This window comes from Ruditapes philippinarum, unplaced genomic scaffold (genome assembly GCF_026571515.1).
Source record: "Ruditapes philippinarum isolate M1 unplaced genomic scaffold, ASM2657151v2 ctg286_1_1_1_1, whole genome shotgun sequence".
Classification (NCBI taxonomy): domain Eukaryota; kingdom Metazoa; phylum Mollusca; class Bivalvia; order Venerida; family Veneridae; genus Ruditapes; species Ruditapes philippinarum.
Window position 1 is genome coordinate 109,528 of NW_026854585.1, and position 19,563 is coordinate 129,090.

At 32.3% G+C, this 19,563-nt stretch overlaps 1 protein-coding gene across 5 annotated transcripts in view; it reads right to left on the reverse strand.

Annotated features, from left to right (window-relative positions):
- The window catches only part of LOC132740518 (microtubule-associated protein futsch-like), a 148,104-nt gene that overhangs the window by 28,097 nt on the left and 100,444 nt on the right, over positions 1-19,563 (reverse strand). For 3 of the 5 annotated variants that reach the window (XM_060728439.1, XM_060728436.1, XM_060728438.1), the window contains exons 3-7: positions 14,316-14,453; positions 13,736-13,900; positions 13,345-13,483; positions 10,930-10,959; positions 5,216-7,617 (exon numbers count right to left, since the gene is read on the reverse strand). In XM_060728439.1, the coding sequence (XP_060584422.1) occupies positions 5,216-7,617; positions 10,930-10,959; positions 13,345-13,483; positions 13,736-13,900; positions 14,316-14,453 (2,874 nt within the window). Of the gene's footprint in view, positions 1-5,215; positions 7,618-10,795; positions 10,823-10,929; positions 10,960-13,344; positions 13,484-13,735; positions 13,901-14,315; positions 14,454-19,563 lie in introns of all 5 variants that reach the window. The other 2 variants (XM_060728437.1, XM_060728440.1) reach the window with 2 other exon arrangements.

The window sequence follows — 19,563 nt, forward strand, 5'->3', positions numbered from 1 at the left end:
TTGTATTGTATTGGATTTGCCTTGCTTTGAATTTGTAACAGTTCATCTAAAGTTAAAGGAATTTTAAAATACCACTATAACGCTACCAACAGAAAGGAGCCTGGTCAGACTTCATGGCTATGCATACTACATAGGCTATAAATATATAGTGAGAAAGGCTAATCACTTTCTGTTCCAGCATACTAGAGAATTTTATCGTCATTACCAAATGACAGATTATTATAATTATTGGTTTAGAACAGCTGTTTTTATCATATCATATCATTTATTGTTGTTTTTTTTTTGTTGTTGTTTTATTTTTATTTTTTTTTGGGGGGGGGGGGGCGGTGGATTTTTGCAGACGGCAATATACGCTAACACCTTTAAAATGTAAATCTGAACTTTTATGTACTTTTAATTCGAAATTAAGTACCAAAGAAGATATGAAGCAAAGTTCTTGCTTTCAGGCATAAAATAGGACTAAAGTAAATTCTAACTATTTTTCCAGGTCAAAAATATATAATTTACTAAACTAAAATAAATTATACCCTTAAGGATATAAATGTATATCTTGATATATGTAATTGGTAGAGTGTTTGTTAGACCATCCTATTATCATAAACAAGAATAATTTAGTGTGCAGATTTCTGGTACAGTGCAAACTCAAAGTCGTTACTAAATCTACTAAACTGACATAAGACCATCATGTTAAGAAATGTTTTAGACATTAGACTATCATGTTAAGAAATGTTTTAGACAATAGACTATCATATTAAGAAATGTTTTAGACATAAGACTATCATGTTAAGAAATGTTTTAGACATTAGACTATCATGTTAAGAAATATTTTAGACATTAGACTATCATGTTAAGAAATGTTTTAGACATTAAACTATCATGTTAAGAAATATTTTAAACATTAAACTGTCATGTTAAGAAATATTTTAGACATTAGACTACCATGTTAAGAAATGTTTTAGACAGACTATCATGTTAATCATGTTAAGAAATGTTTTAGACATTAGACTATCATGTTAAGAAATATTTAAGACATTAGACTATCATGTTAATTAATATTTTAGACATTAAACTATCATGTTAAGAAATATTTTAGACATTAGACTATCATGTTAGGAAATGTTTTAGACATTAGACTATCATGTTAAGAAATGTTTTAGACAGACTATCATGTTAATCATGTTAAGAAATGTTTTAGACATTAGACTATCATGTTAAGAAATATTTTAGACATTAGACTATCATGTTAAGAAATATTTTAGACATTAAACTATCATGTTAAGAAATATTTTAGACATTAGACTATCATGTTAGGAAATGTTTTAGACATTAGACTATCATGTTAAGAAATGTTTTAGACAGACTATCATGTTAATCATGTTAAGAAATGTTTTAGGTATTAGACTCTCATGTTAAGAAATATTTTAGACATTAGACTATCATGTTAAGAAATATTTTAAACATTAAACTGTCATGTTAAGAAATATTTTAGACATTAGACTACCATGTTAAGAAATGTTTTAGACAGACTATCATGTTAATCATGTTAAGAAATGTTTTAGACATTAGACTATCATGTTAAGAAATGTTTTATTCTGTTTTTATATAATTCATGTGCGTTTAATAACAGAAACACTTTTTATTAAAATAATCTTTTAAGATCATTAAATATAATACCTGAAAATAATGTGATTGTACAGTTTTTTTTAAGTTTCATGTATCCCAGCAGACACACACGACGTTGTTTCAACGTTCGACCGACGTTAAAACAACTAAATGTCATGATGTAGCATCAAGTACAAAGCGTGGAAATATTGGCGAATATGTAAACGAAATTAATATTTGACATATTATAGAGAGAGAGCTTACATCCTTTAAAAGGGTTATTATGGTGTATGTTTTCTAAAATATACAGTCAGACAAAAAAACGCTCCTGGAACAGAATCTGTTAAATATTAATTGGAATTGGCTTAGAGAGTGATTAATATACTGATGTACATTAAGGGGTATAAATCAATAAAGATACACTGCTTGTCAGTAAAAATATAAATATGAAACATGACACGATATGTGACATCATCAAAACCCATTATCCGACTTAATACTTCTAAAATCAATAACTATGTGTCAAGTGTATCGATAAAATACACGAAAGGCCTATTTTAAAATCAAATGCGTTTTGTTATATACAAGTACACCTATTACTTAACACTAGAACAAAAAAGTGATTCGACTTTGCCACCATGGTGTGGGATAGTCAGGCCAGACTTGCTTGTCCGTGCAGTCTGACCAGGTTCTACAGTATACAGTTTGTAGTTTCTTCTTTTTTTCAATTTTGATACATTGAAATGTTTTAAAGCTACATGCCTCCAAATGTGCTTAAATATTTCAAGAAAAATAAAACTTGACATTTTAAGAAAAGTAAAAAGATATAAGATTCAAGCAATAATTTGCATGTTATGTGCGATAATTAGTCCAATTCTGCAATATTAATCACCTTATTTCTACTGTGTGACTAACGGAATATTGGCATCTTTTTAGTAATTTAGGTGGATTGAAAGTGCCGTTTCACTGTGTGAATTATTGTCTTTCTTTACTTCATATTATTTTACTTCTAAAATATATGTTTAAAATTTTCATGAAAATTAGCATGACTCTGGAGGCATTCTGAATTTGAATGTTCCAAAATACATACCATGACAAATTATTTTCACAAATTCAGAAGGCTTATTGTGAAAACGAATAAAATTAAATGACTAGGAAACATAACAATAACTGTGTTTCAAATTAGGATGAACTGTTTCATGTAGAATTTGTATAATGATGTATGAAATCAGATAAAATTATACCAGAATATATGAACGTTCTTAAATGTCTAAAAGATGTTCTTTATGTAGACATAAATGGTGGTAATAAGTCTATATTCACGGCTTATTATAATATTATGTACTCGTTCAACCCTTTATGATAACTAATAATTTATTGATAAACGATAATTGATACCCTTTGACCGATCTGACAAAACGTCTCTCAAGTAATTATTTTCAACATAATACATTTTTGCAATATTTTAAAGTCAAGTATTATGCTTGTTCACAGCCTAAAACTTCGCATAACATTTTCTTAAGTTTGAATTTTAAAATAATTGAATGAGATTATATAATTAAAAACACATTAAATCAAATCTAAAACACCAAAATTGAATTTGGAAACTAAATATATTTGAGCCGTGTCACGACAAAACCAACATAATGCGTTTGCGACCAGCATGGATCCAGACCAGCCTGCGCAGTCTGATCAGGATCCATGCTGTTCGCTATCAGTTTCTCTACTTGTAATAGGGTTGGTAAGGGAACAGTATGGATCCTGATCAGACTGCGCGGATGCGCAGGCTGGTCTGGATCCATGCTGGTCGCAAACCCATTATGTTGGTTTTGTCATGACGCGGCTCATTTAATGTTGACAATATGTATCAACGTTAATTCATGTATTATAGTTGTATGTTTCGATGTTGTTGTTTTTACTGTTTTTATGGCAGAATGCTTGATATTAGTTATATGAATGATGGACAAATTAAAAGCCATACAATAGCGTTAAGAACTATAAAATTCATTCTATTACTTATGGAAGTACCTTACTTAATATAGTTTTCAATACAAATAATTTATCGAAATCGTACTTTCAAGTAGGAAATACATTACGTTATATAAGATATAAACATGTTGTCGGATATGCGTGAGAATACATTGTTGTTTTCATTTTTTTCTTATTCAACAGATAAAATTGTTTAAAAAATACTGTCTGTTTACCATATACTCTGTTCAAAAACATTCACAACTGAAAATATAGTAAAACATCCAAATTTTCTTAAATGTGCAAGACAACCTTCACCGAAAAGGTATAACAACATTGCTAAAGAAACGCTTGAAACTATTGTATTTTCTTGAGAACAAAATGAAAATGAACTATTTACTTAAACTCCATATAAAACAAATGACCTAAATTTGTTAACTGTTACTGTTGATTAAATCGTTTCAAATGCTGAAACAAGACAGGGATTCTCGCGAGAGAAACAAACTCATGAAACGTGCAACTTACAGCAAAACAATCCAAATTCACTTCCGGTGATTCAGGCATTAATCCATTTATAGTAACACTAATCTTCTGAAAGAATACTCTTCCTTAAGGAGTCACGAATGTATTAATGCTCCATGTATTTCAGTGGTGAACTCAATAAATCAGATTACACTATTTCTGATACGTTGATATCACAACATCATGGCATATTTCATAGTATTGGACTACCACCTGTATAGCTCGATCAATATCACGGTATAAATATATCGCAGAACATATTCCAGCGCGGAGAAATGTATTGAAAATCGTCATGAAAACAAACAAGAGTTCTATTTTCCCATTTAGATGTTTTAACAACAACAAAAAAGAAGAACGTTGGAAATCGATAATCAATATGCCGCGTTGTTTGGCTTGCTCGTGTGAGATCATTTATACTGCTAGCTCATGAGTGGGTTGTTGAACAGAGTAAGAAAATGTGTAAATGCAGGTCGATACGCGGAGAAACAATATTTGATGGAAGATTATTTATTGCCATGCGTTTGTGACAGGCACTAGCATTCTTCTACGGCAAAGCTCCGCTTACATTTTCTGGTAGAATGCGTAGTAATACGGAACTATATTGTTTTTATATGCTTTGATTTAATATTTCTTTCTTTAATATTTCTTTCACTTCATTCAATTATTAGACAAGACAAATCCTTAAATAAAGTTAATTGGACTCCGCAGAAATAATTGTGTAAATTAATGTACGAATGTTAAAATAATTCGAATGTTTTAACCTACAAAACGAGTTAACGCATTATACTCGTAGTTGCGATCAAATAACGAATCAAAGGTGCACACGTGCTTAGCAAGATGTGATGGCATAACGTCATTATACCGGTCAAAATAGATTAAAAGCTAATATCCGGTAACGCGGAAATTAAAATTAATGTTGAATGTAAAGTCAATCCTTCTTTAAACCATAAATGTCGAGTAACTTAATCATAATACTTCTGTATGAACCTCGTCTTGTATGTCACTTGCACAAAACAGAAAGATTTGAAGCAAGTTAGGTAATCCTGTTTAAACACTTAATTGCTATTTTAAAAAATCAAATGATAAAATAAACTACTCGTACATACCTTATTGGTATATTTACCTTTTCGTGATTTTTATTTTTCTCATGATTGTCCCTGTCGTGATTATGTTTGGTACTTTGGCGTCTCTCCGACGGAACCGAGGCGTTCCGAACCTTCTCCTTCGGTTTGACGTAAGAGCTGTCTTCACAAACTAAAATAAATTCATCTTCAAAATCCGTCCCTGATGAAGGCGAATGTGGTTTAGGGGGCGATGAGTCAGAATCCGGCGGTGTAACCGGGGAAGGATAGAGGAATGACTCTCTATCAGGGGACGATGAAGGGGAAACTGACGTGCTGTCGGAATATTCTCGGCGAATTGCAGATTTGTTTTCAGGGCTAGGGGGAGACTCTAATACTTTGTACTGAGGCGAGGCAGAGGCGTCCTCTAATTCCAAATGACTCATTATTAGCGGATCAGGTTTTGCTTTCATATCTTTTGCAGTACGGCGGCGTTCCTCGGAATTCTGTTTTTGAAGGACTGGCTTGTCTTGGCTTTTGCTTGCCTGTTTATTTGCGAATACAGACTGATGGAGAATTGGTGGGTTCCGGGTCGGTTCTTGAGGTTCAGCTTTAGCAGTGCGAGCTGGTTTTGGCGGAGGTGTCTCTGAAGGTTTATCTTTTCGACGTGGTTTTGGGACCGGTGCCTTTTGGGTTGCAATTATCTCAGCGTTTGGTTCCGGTAACTTACGTCGCAATTTTGTTTTCGACTGAGTCGTGCTAGCAGAATCAGGTATATCAACAGCAGCTATTTGAACGCTTTCAGGTTTTGCTTCTACAGGTTTCATCTTTTTAGACGTATCGATAGAATGTCCAGGATTTGCTGGGTTGTCAGTACTTTTTGAACATTTAGGGTCGTGTCTATGTAATTTAGCACACATATGCTCAGCGTTTGAGTGTAAAGGAAAGATGGGTGTGGGATGTGTTGGCATTTTTGCATCAAATGCTGCAACATCTGTTACAGTTTTATGTTCTGGTTTACTAATATTTCCATTGCTATGTTCGGTACTTTCATTAGATGCAATTGACATTGGCGAACTTCCATTATTTTGTTTAACTAGTTCACTTATATCTTCAACAACCTCGTATCTCTTTAAACCATAATACTGATAGTCCGGTGCTTCATTTGCATCTTCGCTTATAGCAATGAAAGCGTTTGCTGGCGAATATGCGTCATCCTCTCTAGAAGCTTGTCTCTGTCTTTCAGCTTGTTGTTCAGCGAGCATTTCAGCCTGTTCAGCTTCTTCTAATGACGGGGAAACATCTAAAATCGGCGATAAATCTATGACAGGAGACCAATCGGTAGTTGGAGGCCTTGCTTTCTGTCGCTTGGACCCTTGGTAGTCGATTGACTTCTGCGAGGGGTCAGCAAGCTCGATATCTTCCTCAGATTCCTCGTCTATTTGATGCTCATCCTTATATGAAACGTTGTCATAGTATGGCGAAACGGGTGAAGAGCTGCCCAAACTTTCTGGTGATTCATGACCAGGTTTTGAGTCAGGGATATTTGTTGGCGAGACCGACATGGACGTAAGATTAGCAGTATTACTCGCAACAGTAGCGGCGTATGTTGCTAGATCCATAATCGTTGTCGTGTCATTTAAATCATTTGCGGCATCCTCTAAGGAATAAAAGGGTTTACTTTTCTTTAAACTTGATGTCGGTCTGTCAAATGACATAACCTCACCGGAATTGCTATAGAAAGAATCTTTCAGCTCATCAGGGCTTTTTGGCGAAGGTCGTTGAGCAAATGGTACGAGAGAGGGGTCAGAATTTGTAGAATGAGCTTCTTTATCATAAAGTTCTTCAAGCGATAACTGTCGTGAAGGCGGTGAAATATCCGTATAAGTAAATCGTTTATCTTTAGGCGATACCGGAGAAGAACCCCTTCGCTTGCCAGGATAGCTGTCCCTTCGGCGAGGCGAAAATGGCGGGCTTTCAAGACCTTCCCGCCAACTTGGGCTTACAGGTGCTGAGGGACTACATCGTATTTTATCAACATGGTTATTTTCATGAGTAGCTATTTCGGCTAGCTCATCGTCAGTCTCTGCTTCAACACCTCGCATCTCTTCTACAAAAGCACTTGCGGCTAGCGCAATTCTCAACTCATGAGGATCAGGAGGTTGAACACCGGCGTACTTTGATTCAACGTCAGTGCTTATTGCACTATCTGAAGTCTCATCTTCTGACGAAGTACCGCTTACTGAACGAGACAAATTTAAAGATTTCGGTCTATGTTTCCGACGCATGTGTATGCTAGCGTTGTCGTCACTACTTCCAATACTCATAAATGAATAATCGTCGCTGCCGTCGTCGGGACTGATTCCATCTGTTCCTGATCTCATCATTGAAGCGTCCTCCATATCTACATCCGACACGCCGTCGGAGTATTCCGATTCGCTCCGTGAGCTAGGTTGTCCCATTGCTGAAAGTAAAATATTGCAAAATTATTTCCATGCCTTCTATCAAACTTTATTGTTTTAGTTAAAAAAAACAACTTTTGTTTTTATTTTTCAGACCAGAAAATTATAACTGGTGTTTAATTTAAGCAAAACAATTCAAGAACGATAGTAATGCAATAGTTACCGACTTGTATTGAGCTATAAGAGAAGCATAATGTTATAAAGAAATAGTAGCTTTTAAAATCTATCCCACTGTAAGCCAACAGTATAGAGCCAGACCAGTCTGTACTTTTGTCAAAGTAAGACGAGTCCATTCACGAAATCAGCAGGTAATGGCCCAAAAACTACTTTCAATCCCATCCTTTAGCTTATATCATAACGTCAATAACAATTTAATATGCAATTTCTTGTTTGTTATTCAGTTGAAGCTATTACTACTTAATGTATTCATAAAAGTCATAAAGAAAAAAATATCATAAAAAATGAAATATTTTCAATTCTACATGTAAACCAAACACAACAGTGCACAATAGTTATTTATTTCTGTTGTCTATAAAATACAACAATTAAATACCCACCAGCCCGGATAACAGTCAGTCAGATAGTTAACCTTTAACCTGCTGGCATCGAAAGTGTTTTGCCTTTACAGCATTTGTGATTTAGCATTTTGTATACCACTTTGTTTACAATTTACTACTTTAATAATGACAAATAGTTTCATATTCAGTGCTTATTTCCCCAAGCATCTAACATGCTCCAAAACCATAACTTCAACGTTATAAAACTCATGTTTGACCTTTCTAAAGAAAGAAAACCTCGTTTCTGAGGCATAATTTGCGTTTAAGCGATTAAATCCATACTAAGTGCTTTGACGTAATATACTATTGTTCCAGAATGCTCTACGTCTGGGTTATAACTGACTGGCTAATACTATTTTATACATGAGGATATAGATATGAACAGCGTGTATTGAATCCCCTAAAACTTTCCTGATTATTCTTCTCTAATTATTGTCAAATATAAACCAAGCCGAATGAAAAGCAAACTCCCGTAGCTTGCATCTAAACATATGATGTAATACTCTAAAATGATTGAGGACAAGCACCATGTCTGGCGATCAAACAATCTCCTTTTATTTTGCTATAGAATTCAATATTTATATGAAGCGTCAAAGAATGTACTCTCCTATAGGATATACTGAAAACATACACTGAAAGGGCGGTAACTCTTCGATAGGATTATAAATGTGTATCAAACTTCTTTGGGGTAACTTGCTTACATGATATGATTTAAACGATACGTCAAGAACGATAACTCTTCGAAAGTTAAGGCATGTAACAAACCTGAAAAAGATAATGTATACAATAGGCCACGGAAAGTAACCCTTACAGGATGCAATGTGTATAAGCCGTCAAGGGAGGTCACTCTTCTTAGAATGTCATATATGTAAAATGTGAAGGGAAGTAATACCCTTGCAGAATCTGGTGTACATGTATATGGAACGCCAAGGGAAGTAGCTTTGCAACTGATTTATAATAAAAAAATAATGTATGCGAGACGCAGACTGCAATATTATCTTATGTGACTAGATTTGTCATTAAATAGTGCATAACCATACATTTCACAGCCCTATATTTGTTTTAGAAGGTATCATTTCAGAGCTTAAATCTGATATACATATAGGACAAAAAACCTTACATATAGGTAGAAAAATAAGAGTTTGTCTGATAGTCAATATCTAGATCATCTGATTTCAAAGTTCAACTGTGAATATTTCTCTAAATACAGTACAAAAGTACACCTTTAGACGTTGCCTTTTCAGAATTACTGGCAAAAATCATTTTGGACTATTTCTAAATGCATATCAGCAAATAGCTTGCATTGACCTCCGGGACGTGGCCAAATTTAGCCCCTGTAACAACCGTAACTTGAATCTTCTCATTAGAGGTATTTGAAATGAGAGGTATTGGAAACCAATTATGTGAAAGCACTCGCCCAGTCGGTTTAAGAGCAGAAACTTTTTCAGATTTTTACTATAAATATTTAAAGGAACCATTTTTTTAGATTGTTGGCGAACTTGCATTGTGCAATATGTTTTTTTTTTTTTTGTAAACATGGTGTATTAGTGGAAAAAATACAATAGGCTTACTATAAAATGTCAATATTTCACTAATTACCACAGAGTTAAAAGATGAACAATACGAAATCAAATTCAAATTATTCAATCATAAAATTATTTAATCATTTCAGTTTATGCATGGTGCCTTTACAACGCTCATTTTATGATTTGCGTTGGACAAAAACTTATACAACAGACGGTCAAGATTTTAATTTTGTCCGTAACTTTTTCATTATTTCAGTATTTTTAATCAGATTAAGTGTAGAGCCCTCACAAGAGAGTAACACATTCATAGAATGTTTTAGGAGTGTGGGAAGCAGACTCGTACGGACAGAGAAACCGCGTGTTTAAACAATCAGATATTCCCGCGGTTTTACTTCACGAAGAAAAAATGATTTTTTTCTAGGAACTTTTTTTCTCTATGAGTTTATCTCTAAAATGAATGGACTCTACACTTTTCCCCATAAAAATAATGAAATGTTTAAAAAGAATGATAAAAATAGCCAAAATAAAATCTACACCGTCACAAAAATGTCTCATGGTAAAGACACCGTGTGAAATGACGTGTAAAATGGTGGTTAAATATAAATGTTTGCTAAAATTCAAAAGCTAGTAAAAGGGAAATTAATTAAACCAAAGTGCTTATTTTCTTATGGCTGATGAATTTAAAATAACAAACTACGAAATTTCTAGATACAGACGCTTTTTAAAATTATCTAGTTATAAAGCTAAGAATACATATCGTAGCAGTTACAAAAATTTAAGCACGTAAAAATAAAAAGTAAATAAACATGGTGCTTACAAAGAACGCTGTTGTTTACTCGTACTATATTTTTTACTATTAATCAAAGCAGACAAATAAAAAGAAAATAGCCTATACATTGCGTGTGTATTCCTTACTCGTGATTTTCGCTTTCTTTAGCTTTACGTTATAATAAATAGATCCTCTAAAACCAAAAATCCTTCCGCCGAAAAATGTAGGTCGCTTATTTTGCGTGTAAAATTAGCATTTAAAGAAAGAAAGAAAAGCTTAATTTGAAATATAAAACGTACACATATAATAGAAAAAAACGTATACATACTTTGTTTTCGTAATATCATTTCCATTTCTGTAAGTTTAAAATATGTTTCAGTAAGGAAAACACGTGCAATTTATAGGCCTTCGCTTAGTATGTTAAGAATAAAATATTAAACATGTTGTTTAAGTTATAATCACCACAGCTCCCAACCATTGATGACAGAAAGCCTGGTAAAAATACGTATGTTTTATAAATATACATATATCAGTGAGTGTTAATATATGCGTTAATATATATGTGTTAATATGTGTTATTGTCTGTTACATGGATCCTATGACAGACATAGTTAATAGTCTCGTAAACAAAATACAATGTAGCATCGTGAAACTTTAAAATAAACGAATTGTGATATAACTCTAAAAACTCTAAAAATACAGATTTTTTTTTTTGATAACGTTTTAAAGGAATATAAGTACAACACAGCTTGCTTATGAAGTCAAAGTTATGACTAAATATGTGATCTTTCAGTAATATCGGCTGTACACTTGACTGTCTGATGCAAATGCGTCTCTTTCTTATTTTCAGTCAGCTTAGTTAATCTTATACCACCAAGAAACGTACCTATACTTGTATACAATAGTGTACTATTGTTGACTTACCTATATATATATATATTATTATTTTCTTTTCTAAACTGATATTAACGGAAAATTCACTTAACAAGTTAGCACAATTATTTCCTATATGATATTATATTGTACTCTATATGTTATTATTATATCGCTTACTCTTTCATCAATGCACTTTTAAGGATTCCGTTTTCTCCTGTAGGGAATCGAGCAAATTACAGTAAGAGGCCAGTTATTCGGTATCAGCAAGGGAAACAAGAAAACAAACACATGGTGTGTGATCAACTGAGGTAGACAGTGGTTTAGCAATAAGGGCATGAGTCAAGTTGCTAATTTCAAATAATACTTGCTGTGATATTTCGTTGTTTATTTTATGACTGAAATAAAGTTTCTTGTGTGAAAACCGTATTCAATAAATTTGCGATTAGCGGAAATACTTTATAAATTTGGGCGTGGCAGCAAATTGAATACATTCGCAAGTGGCAGAATCACTGAATAAATTGACTAGTGACAACACCACTCAAATATTTGCGAATGACGGAAACACTCGGGAAAATGCTATGGCTAGTGTTTAGAGACAAAGATAATTTCATTCACTTGTAGCAAATATTTAAATGATGATAAGAAAGTTGTTTGCTTAATATATAACGTCGGATACATCATGTTTGTTTTATGCATAAAGATAACAAACTGCGTATAGCATGTGTATTATAAAAACAAACCAATGGTAATAAAGATATATTTAAATGTTTGTATTTGAAAAAAATATCGCATTTACGTAGTAATGTATGAGATATGCGCACTCTCTTTACGGACGTTTGGTCAAAAACAGACTAAACGCCATTCATATTTATTGAGTTTTAATAGATATGTATATTATTTCGATATATATCGATAATATATCAATATTCCTATGAATAATTCTGGCATTATATCTGTTACTATCGTTTAAAACTAGTCTGCGAACTATTCATTAACAAGTTCTCGATGACTTGCATGATTACCAACACCGATAAGTCCTAGAATATCTAAATCATTTCCTTCCGGTAAACATTGGAGAAAATGTCAAAAATTTATTCGCATGAAATTACTACGGAAGCCTTTAGGGGAACTTTTATTATTATCTCGTGACAACAAAATTATATTTTGAAATATTATGAAATGTAAATACATGAATCAAAAGTTAAATCGCGACCTTAGATAAACAAAGTAATCATTCTTGTTACTTCGGCGTAATACAAAATAAATTGTGAGAAAAATGAATTAGAAACAAAGAAAAAAAAGAAAAAAGTTAAACTTGTGTGCACGAGGAAAAATAAGAAAATGAAAAATATCAGGAATGTTCTCTCCATGTTTTTACAAATATCTGCCTGTACAGTAGAATTAATGAGAGTGTCAAACTGAAAATAAAAGACCCTAATAATTCCGATAAATCATCGGGTTTTTTTTATTAATAAAGATATTTTTCTTTATTTTTAAGTTGATATATATTTTGTATTTTCTTTATATTGATTTAAATGAATACTATTGTGCATTTAGTGGACCAATTTATTTATATTCTTCTAAATACGTAAAACAATAAATGAACTAAATGACTGTCCTGGCATAAAGATATTGCAGCAACCGGTTGTAAAGTTGAAAACTGAAAAATACTTTTTTTAATTTGAAATTCTATCATATTGGACACAACGTCACATGCAGATAATATGCGCTTATGACATTATGATTTTTTTTCATAACGTTATCAAAATCTGGGGTAGAATTAAGATTCATATACACAAATGTTCTCTATCACTCATCTGTAAGTAATAAGCTATTTATGAAAGCGAGGCAGTAAAAGCATTTACAAGAATGATTCACACTAGGTTTAGAGTGTTAGAAATCACACAGTGATCTTGTAACTAGGTGTAAAATCCTAAAACTATCTGTCGATGATCTACATTATTCAGATTTATCATCTTGAAAGATACAAGAAAATAGTACCTCTTAGACTTCCGCCATTTGCTGACGTCACCGACATGGTCGATTTCTTCATTTCATCGGAATCTGTCGGACTATTTACTTTTGTTGACGCTGGTTCCGGGCTTGCTGTATCACTGACGTTATCACTAAATCCGCTCTCCTTAAGAAGTATGAAAATATAGATTACTTCCCTTTGCATATAAGAGTCAATGCAAATTTTCAAAAAAGTTTCCTTTTTTATATCTATTTCTGTAAATCAAACCCCAATGTTATTATGAATAAAAGACTATTCTTGAAATTATTACTAGTGTTTATGACTTTAGTTGTATTTGCTTTTTGTAATAAAACAAAACTTAAAATTCATTATTTTTGTAAATTGAAATATCAATGTAAGGAACTTTGTCATAATTACAGGAATGACTTCAAGCGTGTGACCCGTAGAAAGAGACGTTGGCATGTGATAGTCGGGAAGCGACATCTGGCGTTGTAAGGCAGCGCTACTGATAGAGGCAGAGCGTCCGTCATTACCGTCAACAGACGCCGAACGCGTCAATGGTCCACGTGCTATGCTGGCTTTCTGTAAAAACAGATGGGAAAGTAATCAATAATTGCTATGTACTGAAATATTTTGTGCAAAAAGCAGGGGGTCATTTTAAATTTGTGATTGTCTTATTTGGTTCGAAACAAAGTATTCACATTCTATGAATAATAAAATAAATGCGCATCTTTATTTAATTTAATGAATCAAGAACCAGTTATATTGATATAACTGATAAAACATACATGATGAAAGTTCAATCTCGTTTGGTTTACATGAATTTTTAATGATGTTTTTTTTGTAATGCTTTCAGCTTAATTGGCGGTCAATTTTAGGTTTACTTTGTTCTGATATTGTATTTCCGCAGGTAAAGGTTTCATGACATTGTATCAATATTGATAAATCAACATCAAGAGTATATTTTTATGTATTGCATTTAATACAATTTAATTACATCAAGTTCGTGTAGTCTTCGGTCCACTTCCCTTGCTAATGGAATGTCTTCATCTACGTCACATCCGGGATGCCATAGACCGGAACTAAGCACGAGTTGTCTTCTCTTATGGCAGACGTGACATACCCATTCCATTTCCTGAAATAAAATAATGAACGTACGTTTACCTAATAATTCAATATAATGCCCTAAGCTAGATCAACAGAAGAGTAAAAATAATAAAGTTCTACTAAGTGGGTTATTGGTGAACAAAATTAGTTCTCGTTGTGTCTTGGTTTATCGAATGCCTTGTGTAATACCAACATGTCGTATGAAACACTATAATTATACATATTCAGAAACCCAAGCGAGTGGCTATAATTAAACAAATCATGTTTTTTTGTCCCACTCTGGTAGGACTCTTTTCATCTAAAAAATATTCAGCAAAGCTGTCACATTCATTGTGGCTTCATTCAACATATTCTTTAAATGGAAATTCATTAAATCTAAGTGCACTCTGGAACTGAAATTTGATTATTCGCAGCAAATTGTTTGTGGCAGAAACCAAGTCATTCATCAACGTTATTGATTCAACAATAGAAGAAGAAAGCTGACAGTTGGCCTGTTTACTCTGTAATTAATACGCATAAGCGCGTAGTACTTGTTGTAGTCTCTCGACCAATGAATCAAACATAAAACTATGGCTTTTGGTAAATAAATTTGCTGGCCTATTCATTTCAGTTTTATTGTCTTTTTGTTGATGATTTTTCTATGAAATAGATATATTTTGATATAATTGTTGTTTATTTCTTACTTTTTATAGTACTGTTATATCAATTCCAATCAGGAATTTGAAAACTTATTTTCAAAGTAGGATGAGGGAGGGTTCTTACGTTTTTTGGGAGTTTTTTTATTTTTATCTTTTATTTTTTTTTTGCAATTTATTTTCATGTTATTGTTTGTTATATGTTTATTCCTCGTAACTTACTTAAATAGCTGTCGTACATGACATTGATAAGTGTCAATTACATGTAAGAATAAATTATAAATTTATTGATAAAGTTAAACAAACACTATAAAAATATATATGTATTTAATAAATCTGGCATGGCTTCCTGTCACTTTAAATAACGATTGCTTTTCGAATATAATTACGTTCTTCTCTACTTTTCTTACCTACCAACTCAATCATCGGTTATACGATATCTTTGATGTTTTCTTAAATTAGCATGACAAAAGAAGTTAATAATGCAGACGATTCTGTAATGCATTTTCTTAGAAAATATTTCCCCAATCAATCTCGCGCAGTGCACGTGCACTTGGAATTAAGCGCCTTAATATCACTGGGGAAATACTACGCAAATTTAATGGTAAAACGGGGGACGTGGTAAATGAGCGGGGTATAACCGTACGTATGCCCCTGTTTGTCCAGTCAATGCGGCGGAAATGTTTGGTCCAACCAGCAATGCGGATGTATTAAGCGGAGATATAACGTGATGTTTGATCGACGCATATGATTATTTTATCATGAAAATTGTATACATTTCGTGTCAAATCTATGGAATGGTAAATCAATTAATTAAGGTTACATTGTAGACTTGATGGCCCTAGATACAGAACAAGGAAGCAATTTGACATTTTCTACTGCCGTTCTTCTGCTGTCCGATTTTCCCATAAATTGTCTGTATCAAAATGCATAAAACAAAGTTGATTGATTTTGTTTTTGTTTGTTTGTTGTTGTTGTTGTTTTTTTTTTACTTATTTTTTTATATCTATTCTTTTGTTTTTTGTGTGTTTTTTTTTCGTTATTTTTATTCAGATATTTTCCTGATGCAGCAATAATCAAATGCTTTAACAAATATGAATCCATTGCAAAATGCATACTTGAAAAAGATGACGTCAAGGTCAGCAATGATAGATTGATTCCTAGATATAATGACTTTTATGTGCTCTTTTCTATTATGGATCATGTTTTTTTTGCATAATAAATAACATATTTTGTACTAGCAAAACTGAAAATATTTCTTACAATTGCAATAAACTTGTCCTTAACATGTGCAATTCCAAGAAGAATGAAGATGATTCTCAAATAAATGCATTAGACTTAGACAATATAGGGGATCAGCAAATTGCACAAGAAATAATGACGTCATCTTTAGATCTTCTTGATTCTTTTTTTTAATGGTCATTTCCGATGTACTTAATGTAGAGCCAAACTTTAGGCTAAAGGAAATATTAACTGAAATAAAAACGACAACTTGGTAGAGTTTTCTTGTCATATCTTTACAACGGACTTATATTCATCTTATTTCTAAAACCGTGTCTATATAGAGAAAACAATTAAATTTCATGTCAACAAAACAACCATGAAATTAATTTATAAGAGGAAATTAAGCATGTTTAAATCACTCAAAGTGCTGTGTTTTTGGCAGAGCAATGTTTATATATAGTCTGTAATGAACATGAAAGCAATACTGGTATAAACCTTGAAAGATAGCCTTGCAATAATAAGTATTTCATAATGAAGCTTATAAAATGGCCAACAATTGTTAAAAATTGTAGAATGAATATATCAAGAACGAAATACGAGTATAAAAATCATAATATACCTTTTTACCGTTGCATTGAAAACACACTTTTTATGCCCCAACGCATACCGTAATAATCAATATTAAAGACATAATTACTATGTTCATCTTAAAAAATTTTATGGCATAAATTTATTGAAATCTATGAAATCCTTACTGAATATGTCTAATTCAATAAAATATATACTTCATTCTATAATATAGGCCAAAGAAAGTAAGTCCTTTCTTAAAAAAACTGCCAGTTTTTTGTTGTTTTTTGTGTTGTTTTGTATTGTTGTTGTCGTGTTGTTTTTATTGACACTATATATTCATTATTGACACTATATATTCATATTGTGGCCTTCTATAGTGTATCGAGAATAAAGCATAGCATGTCTAATTTCATTGAAGAAGAAACATGTTGATTTTATATTATAAAGAGACAGTGCAGCAATTTTCAATATTTTCAAATATCAAAAGTGAGCACAATATACCTTTAATATAACCTTAGTCACGGAACAATTAACTAACAGTTCATAATTACAATTATACTTTTCAGAAGTCCTTACAAAAGTTCTTTTTAATAACAAATTTATTGACCTTTTCGCCACATGAAAATAGCAATTCTGCCGTTTATTGCATATTGCAGACGACAACTGGCATTTCAACATTTGCTAAGGCACCGAGAAATATCATCACTCTCTTTGATAAACCTTACAGAGTAAAAAGGCAATAGGTTTAATATCTAAATAAATGGAAATTGAAAATGTCTTCATAAAAGGCTATGGAAAGAAAATTTAAGTTTAACTGTGTCGAGTATGTATTTGTGTATATTTATAAGATATAATGCGATCGGTGGTTTCTCTTTTGTGGGATTCATCTGTTGAATTTTACAAAATTGTATCGACTTTAACCGTTAAATAATACCGATTTCGTTGTCACAACTGTAAAGTATGCACACGCTAGAAATACAGTAAAACTGGTATTTGCATTTAAATCGGAACTTCCCTGAGGTCCAAAATCTAAAAAACATAAAATTGAGATTTCTTACTAAGATCAGCTACGGGAACTTAAAACAGGAAACCAGGACTTTAGAATTAGAAAATATAAAATGAAATACAATGTACATTGAAAAATCGTATTTTTTGCAATTCCTGGGCCGATTTGAGTTAAAATGGATTGCAACGCTTTTCACTCTTGAACCATTTTTCACAATTAGAAAAAATATTGATAAAAAGAAAGAGTAAGCGAATGATCTGAGATGTTGCACACAAGTCGTTGTTCTAGACATACATTAAATGAAACAATTGTCTTGAAAAGGTATTTCAAGACCCGTTTTGTCAAAATACCTCAAATGGGTCCCTTTAGTCATTCAAAATGCTGCGCTATCATATAAATTTTATAGTGTGATGTTTATGTTTGTACTGGACAGCGCAGAAATATGCTCTGATCTTGTGTTGGTTTTTCTGTTATGACACACTAGAATATCATCAAAATGGCTTTTAAAAGTAAGTTATAATATCAAAATTTATTAGAGGAACAAAGTTTGGTAGACTTTAAAACTTATAATCAAATCAATGATGAACCAATCAAGAGCAGTTCAGAACGCAATGGAGCAAAATAATGACGTTCTTGGTTTTACGTCAGAACTCACTGTTAGACTGGAATTTGATATAAGTTCTTGAAACGCAATTGATAGACTACACGATCTAATAAAAAATAAAGCCAATACCGGTCAATTGGCAAGTATTCTTTAAGAGTCTTTGCAGAAGTTTATATGATTATAAATTTATTTATTTGATTAGACATGAAACAGCAATTTTACAGTTTATTGCATTTTGCAGACGACAACAGTTCTTATTTCATTCATTTCAATATTTCCTGGAACGGTAAGAAATCTCGTCTGTCTGATACACAATAGAGTGCAACAAAGTTAGGAATTTGAGTAGGCTTGATATCTAAATACAATGTTAAAAGAAACTTTCTCTTGACACAGACATAAAAATATTAGGTTTAACATAAATTAGATAAAATTACTACATGATACTTGTTGTGGAGCCTGAATTTTATATCAAAGATTATATTCGCTTACACAGCTAAGTGATCCAAAAGTTGGCGTCACTATAGAAACGGGTGCAAAGTTTGAAATTTTAAGTCACTGACTGGCAAAGCAAAACATGTACTTTTATTCAATTTGAACTCAGTTCATTCAGCAAATAAAAAAGTTTAATATCTGATCTACCAAGTCTTTATTATATTGTTGCGTAGGACCAATCATTTGTGGAATGTAAAACCTTTCTGTTCAAATATCTTCATTTTAGAAAGACGCACGTTATTTGACCATGACAATTTCGATTTTACTAATACTACCGTAAACTATTGCAATAAACAGTATTAACACGGATATTCTGAAAGACAAGATCATGCAGACAATTTCTGCAGAATGAAGGACGATCGCGAATTTTCACATTATCAGAAATGGTATCTTTTAATCTAATGGTATCATACCATTCTTTTTTAATGCATGTCAAAAACAAATCCGCTGTAATCAACGGCATGGACTTGATGGCTCTAGATAGAACTCAAAACAGCAATTTTACTATGACAGCCAACCAATAACTTCAGACTTTAGACTATTTACCGGCAAACATATCATCAAATAACCAGAATTCAACATTTCTTTTATCTTTTTTGATGTCTAC